Source organism: Lissotriton helveticus, chromosome 2_1 (genome assembly GCF_964261635.1).
Source record: "Lissotriton helveticus chromosome 2_1, aLisHel1.1, whole genome shotgun sequence".
NCBI classification, from domain to species: domain Eukaryota; kingdom Metazoa; phylum Chordata; class Amphibia; order Caudata; family Salamandridae; genus Lissotriton; species Lissotriton helveticus.
In genome coordinates this window covers 846854987-846875395 of record NC_136059.1, presented here as the reverse complement: position 1 = coordinate 846875395, position 20409 = coordinate 846854987, and the positions used below count along the sequence as shown (strand labels likewise).

General features: G+C 42.9%; 1 protein-coding gene across 1 annotated transcript in view; it reads left to right on the top strand.

Moving 5' to 3' along the window:
• CEP120 (centrosomal protein 120) overlaps nt 1-20409 on the top strand; it is a 337501-nt gene that overhangs the window by 92502 nt on the left and 224590 nt on the right. Inside the window, exons 6-8 of the mRNA XM_078675575.1 lie at nt 3014-3211; nt 5057-5281; nt 9308-9518. Coding sequence (XP_078531701.1) covers nt 3014-3211; nt 5057-5281; nt 9308-9518 — 634 coding nt within the window. The remainder of the gene's footprint in view (nt 1-3013; nt 3212-5056; nt 5282-9307; nt 9519-20409) is intronic.

The window sequence follows — 20409 nt, the reverse complement described above, 5'->3', positions numbered from 1 at the left end:
TTTAATTCCAATCGATAATAAAGCTAAATTTTGGATTAACTTGGAGCCAATTGACTATGTTCTTGTGCACCTTCCCTTTTGCACAAAGTTTACCTATCTGGTTTCCAGTAGAGCAGAAGTGCGAAAGGCTCTGGAAGCACTTGCACAGAATCTTTAATTATTTATGCCTACCTGGGATTTGATGTGCTGGTCAGCCGCACTTTTTGATCTTCATTGTGATTTAACAGTGAAAAACGGCTTTAGGAGTTTTTCACAGGCCTGTAAAACCTATTAAACACCATGCACCCTGCTTTAGGTGTGTTTAGGGCCTACCTTGGGAATGACTTATAAGTATTAAAATTTTCAATGTTTCAGTCTGGCAAAAGGTTTATTTTGGCTGGTTGAAATAGAAGTTTAAAACTGTACAGCAGGCTACAGTAGCAGGCCTGAGACATGCTTAACAGTACTATTTTAGTGGGTGGTTCAATGTGTTCCCCAGTCCCCTTTAAGGATTTAATTTAGAGGCCCTGAGTACATGTATCACTATTTACTAGGGACTTGTAAGTAAATTAAATGTTTAAATTGCGTTTATGCTAATGCCGTTTTTAAAGGAAAGAGCACAAGCACTTTTACACTGGTTAGCAGTGGGAAAGAGCACAGAGTCCTAGGGCCAGATGTATGACCAAGGAATTTGCGACTCGCAAATTGCATTGCAATAGTGACTCGCAATTTGTGAGTCGCAAATTGATATGTACTACAGTGTCTGTAACACTAATTGCGATTCCCAATGGGGTCGCAAATTGCATGCCTCATGTATATTCATGAGGCACTTGCTAGTTGCGACCCCATTGGGAATGGCTGGCCCTCCCAGGTATGGTAGTTTGTGGGGCTCAGCAGACCTCCATGTCTGGAACTGCTTTCAAATAAAGCAGTTTTTTTAATGCAGCCCGTTTCTCCTAAAGGAAAACGGAATGCATTTAAAAAAAGAAAAATGAAACGTTTTTGTTTCATTTTTTTAAGTCCACTGTCTGTGACTTCCTCTAAAAATATTTTTAAGGGGAAGGGGGTTCCCTGGGGACCCCTTCTAGTTTGTGAGTGGTTTACCACCTGCTCTGTGAAGAGTGATAAACTGCAACTGTTTTTGAGCGGCATTTGAATCCTAATAGTGAGTCGCAAATTAAATGTGACTCGCTAAATAGGGTTTGGAAATGACCCTTTAGGTTTTTGCGCAAACAGGTCGCAAACCCATACATCTGGCCCCTAATGCCAACAAAAACTAGCTAAGCAAAAATGAGGGATTAATGGCAACTAGTCTGGAAAAATACCACACCAAGAATGTTGGGTTTAACAGCTGAAAATGTGAATTCTTAAAAATCTGAGTTGAATAACTGGGACATGCGGTTTACAGGGACGGTATAGAACCAAGACCTGAATTGGTAGGGGCTATTGTTGAACGCAGTACACCTTCACTCAAGAATGAATTAAAATATTTTATTGGATTGTGTGAGTTTTACATTTGTTTCATCCCAGAAGAAGGTTCTGAATCATAGCAGCGCACTAAGAAATCATGGCACGCTCAAAACGCTTGGGACTCCGACCAAATCAAAATACCAGGACACAGTACCACACCACTAGAGAGCCTGCTCAGTGATCGATTTTGGGCACTCCGTAGGCCTCTACTATAGGCTGCCTGCATAAGGCCTTCCGAGTCCTAGTCCCGATGAGACCCTTTCCCAAGGGGCGAAACGCATCAACAACGTTAGCCAAAGGTATTAATCTTAAAATGTCTTCAGTGGAAAAGAATGTTAAAAGACAGTTGAAGACAAAACATATTCCTTAGCTACAATTACTACTATGACACTTGTGCACTTTTCAATGTAATGTACAGGCAAAATTAACCAAAGCACATATCTACCATACTACTTGATATGTAACATTTGGACTAGGATTGCCTCCAGTTTTTCTCATTTTTTCTAGTTCTTATGATGAACTCCACCATGACTCACTAACTGGTGATGCAACGCAGTCTCAGCCACTCTTTTTTTAATCATTTGATCGGTTATCATTTTGGCACCAATCGTTGTGTATGATATTACACGTAAAGATTTTCTAGCCGGCAGTGTTTTGAAAAATATGTTTGCTTAATGCAGACATATATACACTTATATTGATCAATTGATTTACGGCTTTGATCTCTTTCTATGATGTACTAAAAGTGTAATTCACAGGAGGTAACTGTTAATTTATACAATAACCTTTCATTTGAAGCTAGTTTTGTTTAAGCTGTTCATCCGCCAGCCTGTGCAAGTGGTCCTCTCTCTACACTTCAAGAATAAAGACCTACCTTTTCCATGCTCCGCTGCTTTCCTCAAGTAATTACCAAACATACCCTCAGGTTTCCACATATTTTGCATCTTCTGAAAGCTACCCTGTGTTAAGTGTAAAATGATTATGCCTCCTCGGGCTTTTGAGGCATGTCTTTGTTTTAGGGCTCGTAGGCTAGTCTTAAAGAAGAAAGCAAAATTATAATACCTGACATGTTATGTTGTGTTCACTACAAAGTTAGGATGTCTAAAGTTGTCCAATAAGACGAGCCCAGCTGGCAGATATGCTGTTGTTAGATATTATATGTCTTGCATTACCCAGGCTTCCAGTAAAATCAACTTCTCACATATTTATTTCGCAAAATGATGCACAAAAATAGTGCACGTATGGTTTGGTAGGGAGTAGAATCTATAGGATTGTGCAATCTATAATTTGTACTATTTTGAAACCTCGCATTTTTGTGCCTAATTAAAATAGTAAGAGAACCAATGTGTTATGGACAGAAAAAACGATTCCTTACAGTTTCATTGGAATACTTACAAGTGACTTGGGACAATGTACAATCTCTGTTATGAAGATATTTTTTCCACCATTATTTTTCTTTCGTGTCCTTGCTTAAACTTTATCTCTCTATTTGTAATCTTTTTCTTTTCTTTTGAGGAAATGTTTATCATTTTAGTAATTCAAACTTTGTTTCTAATACCTTTAGTTGATTTCTACTGCAATGAAACTCCCACAGAGACAGCCTGAATTTTTCTTCTATTATTCTTTACTGGGAAATGATGTCACAAATGAACCTTTCACTGACTTGATGAACCCTAATTTTGAGCCTGAAAGAGCATCAGTAAGAATACGTAGCAGCAATGAAATGCTTCAGCTGTACCTGAGCTTTCATCCCAAACTGCAGGTATGGATTTTTATTCACAGTGTTTTACAATTTCCCTCTACATTCACCCTTTGGCGGTCACTTCCAAGATGTTAGTATTGGAAGAGCCTACGTTGGGGTCTTCGATCTGTTAATGGTTTTGGTTGGTATTGTGTACCACTGGTGTCCTGGGGCCACCAGCCATATTGTTGTTTGAATGAGCAGGGTAATCCTTGATTGACATTGGAAACCAGAAGCTGCTAGCACCTTCTGAGTCTGAGCTACAGCCCAAAGGTTTAGTAGTGTTTGACTGTCATTATCCCAAGGGATTGCACTTCTTTGTACATGTAGGATGACCGGAGAATCGCCTGCCTCCTGCCTCCTAGACAGGTTGTTTTCAGGGTCGATCTCAATGCAGATGTTCCATCAGCTTCCCTTGAACTCTCTCCCAGAGTTCAGGTAGTCCAGCTCCTAGTCTGTCACGGGTCACAGCTGCAAGGATTCCAGAAACGCAGGCTTTTTCTTAGCCAAAGATAGACCAACCACCATAAGAGGTTCAGCTCCCAGCATCTTCTATGGTCTGATTTACCGGTTACTGGTACAAGGGAGCTAGTGTTTTTCCCACTTCAGAGGGATAAGTGAGAAATCTGGTTCTGCTAAAATTCAAGTTCTTCTCCGAAATGGAGAAAATGCCTCTTCTTGCTTTGTGTCTTGTTTAAGCAAATTTCAGGCAGAGGGAGTCAAGGTCAGATCAAGTGTGAATATGGATTAGTCCATAGCCGGGGAATAGCTTTTCTTTATAAATTAAGGGGGAATATTTAAATCTCTTTCACCCACAAACATGCACTAAAGAAGCGCCACCTTGTATTTTTTTGGAACGAAAGGTGACCTGCCAATCATACTCAAGGAGCATTTTGGTTGAGTAAATTATAGGGAAGGATGATAAATCTGTTTTAAATATTAATCTATATATTATAAGCAGTTTGTTTTTGTTGTAATGTTCATGTTTTATATTTCAAATATGTACATACATTAAATAGATTATTATTCTTTTTTTTTACTGTTAAACACATTTTTGCCTGACTGATATCTCCATTCACTCCTCTCCAGTGAAATATTCTTGGAGCAGTCACGTGCCACTGACACAATAAGTATAGGCATGGGATTCCATTTATGGGGGACTGGATGGGCGAGCCAGTGGGGAAAAAAGACCTGTGCCAATTAGGGGTTACTGTGGTTGACCTACTATCAGCAGAGCCTAACAATGCCCTGCTTACACGTTGAAAACAAAGAGCACTTCCAACGGATTTGCAGTTTGTCCAATTAACTAGAATAGACAGGACACACCAGAAAAAACAAATGTGAAGGCCAGCACAGGTTTTCCAAGCCATGCCGAGTGCTACAATGCGAATAAAATGTACTTTATGAAAGGCAAACATGGATCAACGGTAATGGAATGCTAGTGCTGTTCCTCAAAATTACTTAAATAATATATACTTTGAGGAAAATCAAATGCAAGATACTTCATTGAAGAGATGCAGCTACAGCCTTAACCCCCTTCAGCAAAATGCTTGAACTTAAAGCTGTGTAGCCTCACCATTACTCTTTAAACCTACATAACATAGAAGCTTCAGAATGCAGTCTTAGTATTGTTGTACACAACAGCATCATTTCCAGCAGAACTTGTGAAGTTCCCTCATCCCATTCCCAGACACAATTACTCAACAATTCATTCTTACAGCCACACTCACTACTTGGTGGTTATCCCACTTCTAAATTAATATCGACTGTTGAAACTGTAGCATAGACTATCCCCAGATTTCAACTTGTATTTCTGTGATTTTCATGCATTTTATTCCATGTTTTATTTGACTTTGTTTGGATCAGATCCATCTTTGTTGCGGAGAACAGTCACTTGGAAGCACAGAGATACCATTGACTGGATTGCTGAAGAAAGGAAGCTACGAAATAGAGCAGCACCCTGTAGTGGTTGAAGGGGCTTTCATCCTCGTTCCTCCAAACCGGTCCAAACAGAAGTTACCTCCAGTGCCTCTTGAAACTGCCCCTTCTGTCGGAGTATCAGTAATCCTACAAAAGGACAATCCTCAACAGGTATGGTGTTTTTTTTGGTTTATTTGCATGAGAAGCTGCCCATTTAGCATCATCACAGAACATGTTTTACAATTTGACCAAAAATCAAATATTTTTGTTTTAGGATGTAGTCTATCGGTACATGGCATTTATATCCTGGGGTGCAAGATTATTTTAGGACATTCACATGATATTCTGAGTCACTGGTCGTCAAGGCACAGTGATAATTGCAATTAGTTCAATTCTTTGGGAGGTAGTTGCAGCACAGGAGTATGCATCTGCCCTTTTATGTCTCCTCCATGCTATATCTCCCTTTCTATTTGCTTTAGTGTGAATGCTTTTACAGCCCGTCTTTATCAGGCAGGGTTTTTTAAAATAGCTATCACATTTCGCAGATTGTGTTGTAATTGTCCTTTTATATTTTGCGCTATGTCCTTTAGGAACTCAGCCATGGCAATCTGTTTTGCTGTTGCTGTATTTTGTTTTACTTGCTACAAGTCTTTTTAGGCTTGAGTCTGGCCCGGTGGTTATTGGTAAGATCACCATTTCAGGACCATGAACTAAGGAATGAAACATTTATGTTATAAATTGTGCAACATTCCGTCCATCATCTTGTGTGTTTTGCTGTTCACCCTATGTGGGAAGGGTATGCCCAGAGGTGGGTTCCTTGCTCACTAAGCCACTGGAGTCAAGCTATCCTGGCTGAAGATGGCTGATAGCCAGAAACCGGTCCTGGGATGCTTGATTCCGGCCCAGGGAAGACATGGCTTAGCAGTTCGGTCTGGACAGTTCCCATGAGGCACAGGGTCAAGACTGATTTGCATATGGTCATGTCTGAACTGGGATGGCTTGGTGAGCAAAATAACGATGGATTAAACCCAGATCCGTGACTGGGGGTGAATGTTTTGCCATTGTGCAATAATAATCCACATTTGTAAAGCGCGAACAATCACCCTTAAGGGTCTCTAGGCGCTGGGGGCCGTCAGGAAGATTAAGCGAGCTGTTGCCCAGTGTCACATGGTGCTGGGCTAACCTGCGGCTGGCCCTGGGGATCGGATCGAACCGTGAGCCCCAGATTCCAGCGTCAGTCGCCCTGGCCGCGGCGCCACACCTCTCCCTGCAACATTCCGTCCATCATCTTGTGTGTTTTAAATTTTGAAGCAAGCAGAAAGAACCCAGGCAGAAACCTAAGTACATGGGACCATTTATTATTTGTTCAGGTATTACATAGAAACTGTGGTATGTCAATGGGCTAGTGCTTGAAATGGAAGGTTTTCATTTTACTGTTATGACGACAGATTTAGGTGGTTCCAGTGTACCGATATTTTAGTTGAGATGGTATTTGCCTAATTATCCTGCTTCCAACCAGTATTTTACTTAGAGATATATATGCCCTTTTCAACTACGTATACTGGTTGTTTGTAGCTGATTCGTTTGTAACATCGACAGTAACTATATTCACTAGGATTATGTCTTTGGTGGTATCAATTGGGAATCATAATTAGCGGTTTGTGATCTGGTTGAAACTTCTAATGCTGCTGGTAAGTTTTACCTCTGCATTTAGTGTCAATTAGAAATCATATGAAAGCTAAGCTCAAGAGTTCAGGTGTTCTGAAGTTTTGGGCTCAATAAAACCTGCTTAACAGGTAATAAATTGTGTTTTAGCAGGAAAATGCAGGGTGAGGCTTAAGGATGTAGATGAACATCTTAACTCTTTATAATTCCACGTTTTTTCAAATCTACTTTTTGTATTTCTAGGTCTGGCCTAAACGGGCGTTTTAGGCTAAATCTACTAAAAAATGCTAAAATACATACATACGTAGAGTCATTCAATCAACCCTCTTTTGTCATCTGTCTTTTCAGCTGTCACGCCAATCATGCTTCTTCCCACTATAGCAGTAAATATAGGTTATTCGTTCAGACTACTTCAGCCATTGGATACCTTTTTTTTGAGTATCTGCATTTAGCCCTTACAAAAGCATATATCCCACTTAAATAATTGCCCCCCACATAGACTAAACATTTTAAGACACTTGTATTCATTAGGGGCTGCTAGTGCATTTAAATAGTAAGGTGTCCTCAACTGTTTCCATTAAAATCGAGACTTTTGTTGGAAACAAATCATTAGATTAGCAATAGAGTCTATGCAAATGTCCAGGCTGAAGCCAAACCCTCTGACATTTCAAGCAATTGCATCTGGAGCTAATGGGAAACCTAGTAACAACTTGAAGCCTTGAAGCAGTTAGAGCTGACTCAAGAGGGACACTTAGTAACCACATGAATTACCACCACTTTTTGAAAATATTAAGACTTTTATACACAACTCGAGGAATATCTAATAAACACTTGCCAAACTCAAGTTTTCTAAAATATAATGACCTTTGCTTTTATTTTTAAGTCTTTCCTCTAACTATCTCCCCAGACCATTGATTTTCCCCCATCCATAATATACATACCGAGAGGGCCTTTTCGTCAGATGGCTTTATTGATTAGTCATGCACATGTTGCTTCTGCCAACCACAGTGTGCAAACTGGAGAAATGGGACGGCCCTCTTTACCCATTGGATTCCTTCACTTTGAGTGACTACACAAAGCCTGTGCACAATTTGTTCACATCCACCAAAAAGTAGCACCTTTCTCTTCAGTGAGTGACAAAGCAGACATAAAAAAGTGTGCTTTTAAATTTTTTTATTTCCTTTTTATAGTGCTTTAAATGCCAAGTATTTATTTTGCCTACACCTGGGTGCCCAGTTAGACAGTGATTTTATTTTTCTGTCCCCTTTTTAAAATTATTAAGTCGTTAAGTAATATAGTAGCTTCCTGTGATGTCACTGCTTGGTTAGGCTGCGATTGTTTCTCCTTCAGCACTAATGATAATAACATGCTTTTCACAACTGAAGGGTTTGCTATTTAAAAAAATCACTACTAAAACAGCCACATCATTGAATGCTTTTTTATATTTTAAATGCAGACACGTGGCAGTTACATTTAAATGGCCACTTTTTTTTCCTTTACGTTTGTAGCATATGAAGGCAATACATATAAATTAACAATTGCACAGCCTGCCAACACCAGACCTATTGACTTTACCATTTGTTGGTTTATACATGATCTGGTTTATAATGTGATCTGCATTTCAGTAATTCTGTGGTATTTAAATCTGATGGGTCCCTATTAATTTAGATTGTCAAGTACCCTTCTTGAAATTAAACATGGTGTCCAGTTTGTAAGAGAACAATAATGTTTTGCTACTGCTTTTAACCCACTGTAAATACCTCCAATCATCCATAGATCCCAAAGTATACAAAAAGGGGTGGAGGCAATGCTTTAATTTCAGCCACTGGTAATTACTCGAGCCACATCCCAATCCATCGTTATTTTGCACACCATGCCATCTCAGATTGGACCAAGCTATATGCAAATCAGTCTTGACCCTGCTCCAATAGAAACAGTCCAGCCTAAACTGCCAAGCGAAGTCCTCCCTGAACCGGAACGCAAACAACCCAGGACCAGTTTTGCCCTTGTTATGGCATAATCAGCTGGGTATAGTTTGGTTCCAGTGACACAGTGTGCACTGGACCCACGTCTGGGCATACCTGTCCCACTTAGGGCACTATATTAAAGTATACAAATAGTGATCAATTGAATGCTTGAATTAATCTCGGCCTATGTTACTTAATCGGGGCTGCATCAAAGCCCATCAATATTTTGCATACCCCTGCCACCTCAGTTTGGACCCTGCTACATGCAAATCAGTCTTGACCCTGGTCCAATGGTGCTGAAAGGGGCGAATCTCGAGGCAGATAATCCCCATCAGGAGAACAAAAAATAGGTAATTCTGTGTTTTTACTTAAGAAGTATCAAGCTAGGTGAAAATGGGAATTGAATTGAAGCAAATGTGTTTTTACTCATTGCTGCACCAAGTGCCTGAGCTCCAACAGTTAGCAAGTTGTTGTCATAGGATTCCCATGATATGTAAACCCTGTAAGAAATAGGTATGAAAATAATTTTTGTTGTACAATGAGATAATTTTCCTTCCCTGTGCAGTCCATGAAAACACTGCAGACCGAAACTCAAAGTGCAGTACAGAAGCAGGTCACATCTCCCACACCAAAAAAGCAGCAAAGTCCTAGTCCGCAGTCTCAGAGATTGTCTACGCCACCTCCTTTCAGTCACTCACCTCCTACTAAAGATGATGCAACTGGAAGTGAAGCCGAAAGCCTGCAGGATGACCGAAGCACTGGAGCTAAGCACCAGGGTAAGGATTCCTATTAGCATGCCTTTGCTCTTCCTATTGTACAAATACGAAAACATATACCTTTGTCATGGTGCAGATCACAACCGGAAACCAAACTTAGGGGGTGGGTATTGAGGCATTAAGGTGTTGTTTGTGTATTGTAATCTTGTTAGACATTTGCCATTTCAGTGTCACAAAGGCATATTGCCAAATTTGCTGCCTATCAGGAGCCTTTAAAATACAATTCTTAACAATCTACTAGGATGAAGAGACAGGGCACTTACAAAAATTGTAAGCTGAGAGCTACATGAACTACTCTAAAAGCCATCTCCCAAAACTACTCGCTTGCCTCCTAGAATTTGCTGTTGCAAATGGAGAATCCTGGAACATTTTACATTTTGACTGAAGAGTAAAGTCAGGAGCCTTCCAGGTTTAAGTTTTAAAATGAGGTTAACAGATTGCTAAACGTGTTTCTGTATGGCATTCTGCACTTACATCACTAAACTACATTACTCTAAAACAATTTAACAATGCAGTAGATCTGTGAACTCCTGGGCTAGTTTGTTCCATAAGTAGCAGTTTTTAGGCATTTCCCGTAATATATCTTGCTCTACACAATCAATACAAGTGTGTGTAGAAGTCTAAAGATTGATGCTGATGTTTAAAAACATTGAGCGCAAGAAGAGCATTGTCCTAAGGAAGTTTCCTTTACAATGTGTGGTGCAAATGTCTATGTAGAAATGTTGGGCCTCATTGCAATGATGATCGGACGAGCATCTGACCGACACTGTAGCTGAATTGGGACCGACCCACAAGTAGTCTGTGGTCCCACCCGCCAAATTATGATGCGACGGCCATGTAGGCGGTCGTTATCATAACTTTTTCCATTGTGGCTTGTGCTGCGGCCACAATGGAAAAAGGGGATGTTTTCAAACATCTGTGCCCCATGTGGTGCGTGGCACATGGGGCTTGCTTGGACCCATGCTGCTAACTTCACGATTGAAAGTCAAAAGAGGAGTTTGACTCTTCCGGGGGAAACTAATTCCATTGTGGCCGATATCGTAGTGTTATTAAGACCACTACCTCTCCCTTGCTCCTCACCTTCAGAAGCAAGAGGCAAACACATATAGGCGCCACTTGGGTCATGGTGTTGCTAGAGAATCCATACCCTTGGTAGTGAATCGTAGAACCTCAAGAAGAAACGAGGCAAACAAATCCAGAACAGGACAGTCCAGTCTCTTGCATACAGTCCTGAAAACACTGACTGATGCACAGAAAGTCTGATGAGGCAAAGACTTTGCTTAGAAAGTCCTCCCTTTAATTATCTGCACAGCTGAGATGCACTGCTTTGATTGAGGGAACCGTTCTTTCTGGCTTCAACATGTTCTGATTTGTCAAATACTTTAGAATCTTCACCCTGGTATCCTCTAGACGATTGAGGTATTACTTGGTAACTATATTGTCTCTTGTGACCAAAACAAAAAGATGTTTCAGAATTGAAGAAAACACATTTAAACCTCTTCTGACTGCTTACAGTTCCTTCTGCTTGGAGGATTTCAGTTTTCCTTCATCGACCATTAACCCTGAGCTTCCTGACCTATTCATGTGGATCCCCCAACCTTGAGAGCTAGAATATGCCTTCGTCTTACTTTGGGTCTGAGAATCCAACTAAATCTGCCCCCCCCTCCTTTTTTTTGTTTTTTTTGTTTTATAACAATTTTTATTGAATTAAAGCAGTGCCGAGTCCTCAATCCAATACCATCACAATATTTAAGGATTACTTGACACATACAGTTATTATTATTACAGGATATGCGTCAGCCAACCAGGGCGTCCACGAGCCGGGTCCATTCCATTGCCATGTCTGCTGTTGGAGAACTGCAGATTTCACCTCTAAAGGTGTACCACCCTCCCCATTTCTTGTCCCATTTCTTAGGGCAGCCTCGTAGTTTATAGACCTCTTTCTCTGCAATCATGCTCATGTCCGTTTATGCCACCCATCCGATTGTTAATGGCCTCACGGTGGATCCCCACTGTATCGCAATTGCCCTCTTCACAAGCAGGTACCCCAATGCAACCCATTGATGCTCTATGTCTGTTAAGTTCGTGGCCTCCCAAATATTCATGAGCCCCAGCCGAGGTGATAGTGAAATCTGTTTACCTAGCGTATCTTACATTTTGTTGGTCACCCTCTTCCACAAGGGCTGTATATGTGGACAGTCCCACGGGATGTGGTAGAATGTACCTATCAGGCCACAACCCTTCAGGCACAGATTATCAGGACGTCTGCCGATTTTGGCCAGGAGTACTCCGGACATGTATGATCTATGTAATATTTTCAGCTGTATCAGGCGGAAATGGTGATTTATCGCCGTCTCCCTGGGGGACATCAGCTCAGTCTGCCAGTCCTCATCCTCCAGTTGACCTCTGTCGGATTGCCAATGTTCTCGTAGGGCCTGAAAAGAGTCGGGCAGATAGTTGCATAGTTTACGATACTTGCATGATATGGCTTTCGTCGGGAGTGGCTCAGATAGCAATCTTTCCTCCAGAGGGGAGGAGTCTGGGAGGGAGGGAAGATCTGGAACTTGTGTGAGGATAGCATGTCTGATCTGTAAATAGCGGAAAAATTCACCCTGTGCGAGAGCATATTTCTGTTGCAGGTCTCGAAAGGTGAGAAGTTTCCCCCTGTTGACTAAATCCCCCAAGGTATTAATGCCTATGATGTTCCACTTATCAAATCCAGCATGGAAGCAAAGGGAGCCCAACCTCTGTGAAGACCACAACGGCGTGGCTTTCGTGAATTTGTCAGCCCACCCTAGACGTTTATTAGCTTTGTGCCATATGGCTACTGACTGTGCCATCGGTTCCAAATACCGTTTTTCCGGGTCTTGCTGTAAAGTGCGCCCAAATACCCCTCCTGGCCCGTCTGGTAGTGCTCAAGATGGAAGGCCGGATTAGTAGGGGAACCATGGATCCATTGGTTTATGGCCACTAACTGTGAGGCCGAATAGTAAAGACGTAAGTCTGGAAGAGCAATTACCCTGTCATACCACCCCTTTGTGAGCTTCTAAATCCCCTTTTTGAGATCAACTGTTTGAAGAAGCTACTGTATAGACTCTCTCAGCTCAGACAGAACCTCCATTCAAATTACTGAATTTGTCAGACTCCAGGAGACAGTAGATTGTTCTGTAGAAGTTTCATATCGAACCTTGCCCAGGACACCCGATAAACTCTCAAGACCATATGGCCCTGTACCTTTAACCACCATTTCAGTGGAGCTTTTCCATCTGTAAAAGAGAAACCACACGGTGGTCTGGTAAGAACAGGCTTCACAAGACAGTTTGGAATTCTGCTCACATGAATTCCATTGGCTTGGAAAGGGTTAAATGAGACTTGCAACGGTTGATCAGTAATCTGTGTTCCAGTAGAACAGAGCAAACTCTTTATACATGGACCTGCACTAGATGTGTTGTTGAAGCACGACTTAACTAGCGGTCCAACTTTGGATGCAGCATTTTCCTTTCTGCATACTCTTTCAAAAAGGTTCACATTTTTTTTAAAATCCATGGTTTCTTTTTGAGCCAATGGGAAGTTATCAGAATTGACAATGCCTGTCACACAGCAAATCGGAGATACTTTTGGTGAGCTTTCCAAATTGTAACATACAGTTAGACACCTTGAAAGTCCCTGGATGCAAAGAAGTCCTGAGTATCAATCATTGAAATAGCTTTTTGCAATGACTCCATATTTAATGGCAGATTTGGAATCAATTGATTGAGATTCTTGAGATCCAGAACCAGTCTGTATACTCCTTTAATTTTTGACACCACAAAGATGGTTGAATTAAAAAAGTATTTTCCCCATTCTTTTCAAGGGACGTAAGTGATTGCTATCCTGCATATTCTATCCTAAATCCTGTCCCACAGAGCATCATAGCTGACAGAATCTCTAGGTACTGGAGCAGTCGCTGTTTTGCACTGAATTGGGAGAGAAGAGAGTTCTATTCGATACACTTTGGATGAAGTAGAAAGAATTCCAGAATAATTGAGTGAGTGGAGCCACAAAGTCCTGAATTTGCAAATTCTACCCACTACTTCCCCTTCTGGTGAAGGGATCTGAAACTCATCGGGATAGTGACTATTTCTTCAGTGTTACGAAATTACTACCATGTGTGTTATGTAGATTTGTATGGCACAGCTAATCGCCTGTTAGGATATTCAGGCCCTGGAGCCAGCATGTAGGCATGGGATTAAGGGGGTGAGTGCCTGGCTCTGCAGGAATTCATTGAAGAGCCCAGTCTCCGCTTCTTGCCGGATTCAAGAAGTGAGGAGGAGGCTCTGATGTGTTGAGGGCGGTCATTCCAGGTATTGGATGCGATGTAGGAGAGTGTTTGACCTCGCGTTCTGCTCTTGTGGATGCAGGGGTTGTTTGTGAGTGAGTGTGTGACTGAGCGGAGGAGGCTGGTGGAAGTGCGGGCGTTTGTTCAAGTATGCAAGTTCAATGCTGTGCAGTGCTTTAAATACATGTGTGAGGAGTTTGAATTGTCTGTGTTTGTGGATGGGAAACCTGTGGAACTCTCTCATTAGTGGTGAGATGTGGGTGCGTCAGTAGTGGTCAAGAATGAGTCTTGCTGCTGCATTCTGGATGGTTTGGAGAGGGTGAAGTAGGTGGTTGGACATCCCGGCGTAGAATGTGCTGCCATACTCTAATTTGAAAGTGATGAGGGCCTATGTGATAGTGCATTTGCTGTTCAGGGGCAGCTATTTGAATGTCTTGCTGAGCATGCAAGGAATGTGGATGCAGGAGGAGCTGACCGCATTGACCTTCTCTGTCATGATGAACTTGTCATCCAAGATGATTCCTAGATTTCTGTCATGGTCAGTAGAAGAGGGTGTTGGTCTAAGCTCTAAAGGCCACCAGGTGGAGTCTCATGGAGAGTTCTTGTTCCCGAAGATAAGCACTTCCATCTTGTCAGTGTTGAGTTTCAGGCAGTTGGATCTCATCCAGCCGGCTACGTTGATAATGCAGTTAGACAAGTCTGATCTGGTGGGTGTGAACTTGCCTTCCAGAGAGAGGATGAGTTGTGTGTCATTGACTTAGGATATGATGGTAATGCCTTTGGGCCTGATGATGCTGGTGAGTGGAGTCATGCAGATGTTTAACAGGGGTAAGCTGAGTGATGAACCTTAACCGCATGCGTGCGGGCGGAATTCCGCTCGCACGCTGAGATTTGCGGTATCGCATGTTACGTGACGAGCTGGGCTCGTCATGAGCGTGCGAGGAGGCTACCTCATGACGAGCCCAGCTCGTCATGAGCGTAGAAGGGGTTAAGGGATTCCGCAGATGCACTCTCTGCATTCCAATGTGTATGATGGTAGTCTGGCTCTCTGTGTTCTTCCTGTAAGGAAGGATCCTATCCAGTTGAGGCCCAATTCTTGGATGCATGTTTCGTGCAGTCTTCTGACAAAGGTGTGGTGGGAGACTGTATTCCAGGTTGCGGAAAGATCGAGTAGGATAAGGGCTGCGATTTCTTCCCGGTCCATTATAGCATGAGCGTCGCCTGTGGCCAAGGTGAGTTTATTACGTGGGTTCCAGAAGGTTGTTGTGTTCCAAGTGGCTGATGAGTTGTTTATTGATGGTCTTCTCGCTGTGTGTGGGGGTCTCTTTAGTGCCCACAAGGGGACATCAAGATCCAGCAATCCCTGCCCTAAGTAGGAGGAGCTTGACTCTCGCCGCCTCCTGTCACCTACTCTCGCGCTATTTATTTTTTATTTTATTTATTTATACAGTTTTATATAGCACGAAGATGACCCAGGAGGGTATCGGAGCGCTTTACAGTATACAGTATAAAGACATAAGAAAAGAAAACAAAAGATGGGGTAGTATACAAACATTTGATATTTGTCATTACGTACAGAAGGGGTGTATAGTATACAAATAACATAGATGACCCGTCTCCAGCAGAACATTGCCCTATATACAGTTATTGAGCATTAGGTGGTTGTGATAATAAGCATACATATGATATTCTCCTTTGATCCACCATAGGTATTAGGTCTATGGATAATATAGGAGACCCGTGGCCAACGGAGCTTTACACTGACTATAGTTAATGAGCAACAAGTGGATGTGGTAATAAACATACATACAATTTTCTCCTTCATTCCACCGGAGGTAGGAAGTAACAAGAGGATCGAATAGGTGACTCGATGTCAGCAGAAAAATAAAGTCTTAGGACGTGAATTTGTTCATTAGTAGTATATTTACTTCTTTTTTTAATGCTGTGAAGGAAGAGATTTAGCGTACCACTGGAGGTAAGCAGTTCCAAATCTTTGGAGCAATCCCTGAGAAGGCTCTGCAGCCAGTTCTCTTCTTATGGAAGGATTGTTGTTTCAGAAGTAAAGTACTCACACTTCGTAGTTGTCTGCATCCTCCCGACCTTTCTAGCTTTAGCGCTAATTAACTGGGTGTATTGTTACGTAGTGCTTTATGGGTCATGCAGGCAACCTTCAGGTGTATTCTTGCCTCATAGGGCAGCCAGTTCAGAGCTTTCGCGGTCGGAGAGATGTGGCTATTTCTTTTCCTTCCTGACACCAGTCTTGCCGCCGAATTAAGTGATGGCCTCAGCAAAGAGTGGTGCTTCCATAGTCTAATCTTGGTAGCACTAGGGCTTGTACTGCCATTTTTAGGTCGGTCTGGGGGAGGAAGGGTTTGAGTTTCCTAAGTATACTCAACTTGTGATTAGCTCCCTTAGTGGCATTAGTGATGTACGTCTACATATTCAGGTGTTTGTCTAGGGAGACTCCTAGGGATTTTGCGGAGTCAATGATGAGAGGAGCATAGTCAAAGGAGGGTAGATGTTTCAACCATTGGTCTATCTTAGGTGTGTGATTCGGTGCAGAGATGAGAATGAATTCAGTATTTTTGGTATTCAACATGAGGTGGTTGTTAGTGAGCCAGCTTTGTGTGTTCTGTAGAATAGCGTTGAGGGAAATGAAGTCTTCTGGAGTGGAGATTTTAAAATACAGTTGGGTGTCGTCCGCATGCAGGTGATATAGAATATTCGCTGATTTCAGTGCGTTCGCCAGGGGTTCCATTAAAAGGTTGAAAATAGGTGATAAGGCTGATCCCTGTGGGATGCCCAGGTTGATCACGGAAGGTGGAGAAAGTGAGTTCTTCCTCTTGATTCTTTGTGTTCTGTTATTTAGGAAGGAGGAGAACCATTGTAAAACTGTCCATGAGAGGCCCATCCTTCGTTCCAATAGTGACAAGAGGTTGTCATGCTCAAAGGCGGAGGATAAGTCAAAGAGCAACATTAGGCATGATTTGTTGCGGTCAAGCATTTTTAGTATGTCATCCATTATGTGTGAGTGCAGATTCTGTGCTATGACCTTGGCGGAATTTGTACTCCTTTCTCCAGCAGTTTCGCCAAAGTGGGGATGTTTGATATAGGGCGATAGTTGTTGAGATCAGATGGATTTCTTTAGTATAGGTGTGACCTGCCCTATTTTAAGACAGTCCGGTATGGAGCCTTATCCCTTGTTGGTCCACCTGTGGCACACGAGGCTGTGTGTGTGGGCCTTTTTACTGCCCATAAGGGGACTTCAAGATCCAGCAGCCACTGCTTTAAGGAGGAGGGACTTGACTTCCATTGCCATCTCTCGCTCTATATAGCTCTTGTTGATCCACCTGCGGAGCGGGACGCTGTGTGTGGGGGCCACTTACTGCCCACAAGAGGACTTCAAGATCCAGCTAACACTGCCGTAAAGAGGAGGGCTTTGACTCCCACCACCTACTCTTGCCCTAGATAGCGCTTGTTGATCCACCTGTGTCACGGGACGCTGTTTGGGGGCCTTTTTACTGCCCACAATGGGACTTCAAGATCCAGCAACCACTGCCCTCAGGAGGAGGGGCTTGACTCCCACCGCCTTCTGTCGCCTACTCTCGCGTTGTACAGTGCTAGTTGATCCACCCGCGGCCCGGGTGAAGCCCGGGCCCAGGCCTGTCCTGCACCCGTCAGCGCCAGGAAGAGGCAGGGCAAGGCCACCCTCCTTGTGCCCGACTGGCGGAAGTGTTTACAAGTAGGTGATTGGTTTCTGTACCAAGTAATGTCTTACCCAGTGTTGGAACTGTATCCAGTCCTGGAGCGTCTTAAGAACTGGCCAGTAAACTCCCTACCACAGACAGTTCAAGCTCACCCCCCCCCCCCGATCTATCAGTACAAGACTCGTTTTATGACTTTATGGTCTTGATTGGGAAAAGAATCACCCCAAGAAAAACCTGTATGCTCTTGTTGTTTTTTTTTTTTTTTGTGTGAATAATGGAAAGTGCTCAAACTAATTATTGAAGAAGGCCAGGCAAAGCAAATTAGTGGTCAAAGAAAGTAGTAATACATAGCATTTAGCATTTTAGAATGGCCAAAAGGAAAGCTACAGAGACTGCGATTGACAAGGGAAAGATAGTAAAAACAAGGAAAAGCGCAGCCAAGAATGAACTTCAGTTGCGATTGACAATTTGAATGAGGAGGTTAAGTCAATATTATCTGACGATAAGAAAGTGACAAGCGCAGGTACCAAGAAAATAACAGCCTTCTACAGAAAGCAAGAAAGTGTGTGCTGGCCAGAATTCATAGAATGTGACACAATTATACATACTGTTCCCTCTGATGAAGTGCTGTTAGATTTATCAGTGTCTCGCTCTAAGGAAAGTAGCACTAATGAGCCCCACCCTGCTATTTCCCCTGGAGCTATTGCTTCGAAAACTGCTGAGAATGTGATTGGGGGAGGGGCGCTATTTCTATAAGTTGGTCAAATAGATATGAACTGCTAGTTTTCCTGGATGGGTTAGAATATACTGAAATTAATTCTATGGCCATAAATATATTGTCAATGAATATGGACACAAACATAACATAGTTCAAACACCGAAGAAAAAAACTGGAGGTTGCACTCTAATTAACCTCGAAGACCTTGTCACAGTGATGAATGAGCTCTACTTGAGATTAGATGTTTTGAACAAAGAGGTTGCAGATCAAAAGAAACTAATTGAAAAACTGGTAGCATGTTAGCAGTTTAGGGAATAGTCATGAGAGAGAAATCGGTAAGCATTCCATTGTGAATGCTAGAAAAGATCAAGTTGCTAAAATATTAGCAGCCACAAACATCCTCTCACCCCATAGATACCCAGATAAATCCAGTAGCCATAAATGACAACATGCATAACTCAGGCAATTTAACCCTTTGCGTCCGTCGGACTGCCCCCAGCCGTCCGACGTCATGGTGGGCGTTTGCAGAAGACGGCCGGGGGCTGTCCGAACCATGCCCAGTCATAAATCGCACGCACTGCGGCGGAATTCGCGCACGGTGAACGGGTTAATTCCAAATAAGGAGTTACATATGAACATGCCGAATATAGGATTGACTATTGAGAGGCTACCTGCTAGTTGGAGGGAGGGATTTGGTGAGGGGTTCCAACAGCATTGAAGTAAAGGATAATAATAGAGTACCAGTTGATTACCACCACTCTGACGGTGTTGAAAGGAGTTTCAACTAAAGATTAATGGTTGGTGGACTACCAAGAATTCAAATTCACGCAGGCAGCAGATATTCCCCAGTACAGCACCCAATAGATTATAGTAACAAGCATCCACAAAAAATGGAGAACGCAAGGTTTTCATGATCAATTTACCAAAGTTAAAGTTGGGAGGTTGGGAGGATGAGGACTCCCTAAAGAGCAAAGTGATACACTGGATTAGGCATCACTGCCAGTATCGATCCATAGTAAGATTTGACATAGTAGATGTTAAACACCCAAAACACCCGCTCCCCCTATTGGAACAGCTCACCACACAGACCACCACTTCAATCATGAGCTCCTTCCACTCAGGGGAACCTACAAACCTCTGCTTCCACCACCTCTTCACCCTCAGGAGTAAGGGAATCAGCTGCAAACTCACCTCTATTCTCAATGCATTCATCACCACGGCTGCCTTCCCATATGGATTGAAATATGCAAAGGTCAGACCCCTCAATAAGAAACACTCCACCCACCCTGTGAACTCCATACCTACGACTCTAACTCTGTGCTCTTCCTTGCCAAAGTCCTTGAAGGCCATCAACTGCCAACTCACCAAAAACCTGGAGAGAAACAACCTGCTGGGCACCTCGCAGTAGGGGTTCTGTGCCAACCACAGCACCAAGACCGCTCTGATCTCCGGCACATATGACATCAGAATCCTCCTCGACCAGGGAGACCGCTCTGATCCTCCTGAACCTCTCAGTACTGTTCGATACCATATACCCACCACACACTCATCAAGAGCCCCCGACACATCGTCATCAGGATGAACCCAGAGAATCCGCCTTCCACCCTTCACTTCGGAACCCTGTTCATCACTTATATATTGCCCCTAGCCAACATCTTCCGAACCTAGGGCCTCATCCTTGTATCCAATGCAGATGACACCCTGCTCATCTTCCCTTCATCACTAGAATCACCTTCCACAACTGCATGACGAGTGTTGCTGACTTGATGATGAACAAGTGCCTGAAGCTCAACACGGACAAGCGGGAGGTGCTAATTATTAGGATCAACACCTCCCTGTGGAATAACACCTGAGGGCCCTCCGAACTTTAGCATCATCCTGGACGGTAAACTCAACAAGTGCCAGATCAACCAAGTCTACTCCGCCTGCTTCCACACCCTCCGCATGTTCCGAAAGATTTTGAGATAGCTTCTAGTCAACACCAGGAAATTCGTCAGTGAAGCCCTAGTCACCAGCTGGCTGGACTACGGCAACACGCTCTACACAAAAACCACCGCCAAACTCCTGAAGATACTCCAGACGATACAGAAGTCTGTGACCAAACTCATCCTTGAACTCCCCAAATGGATCCACATGACCCCCCCTGCC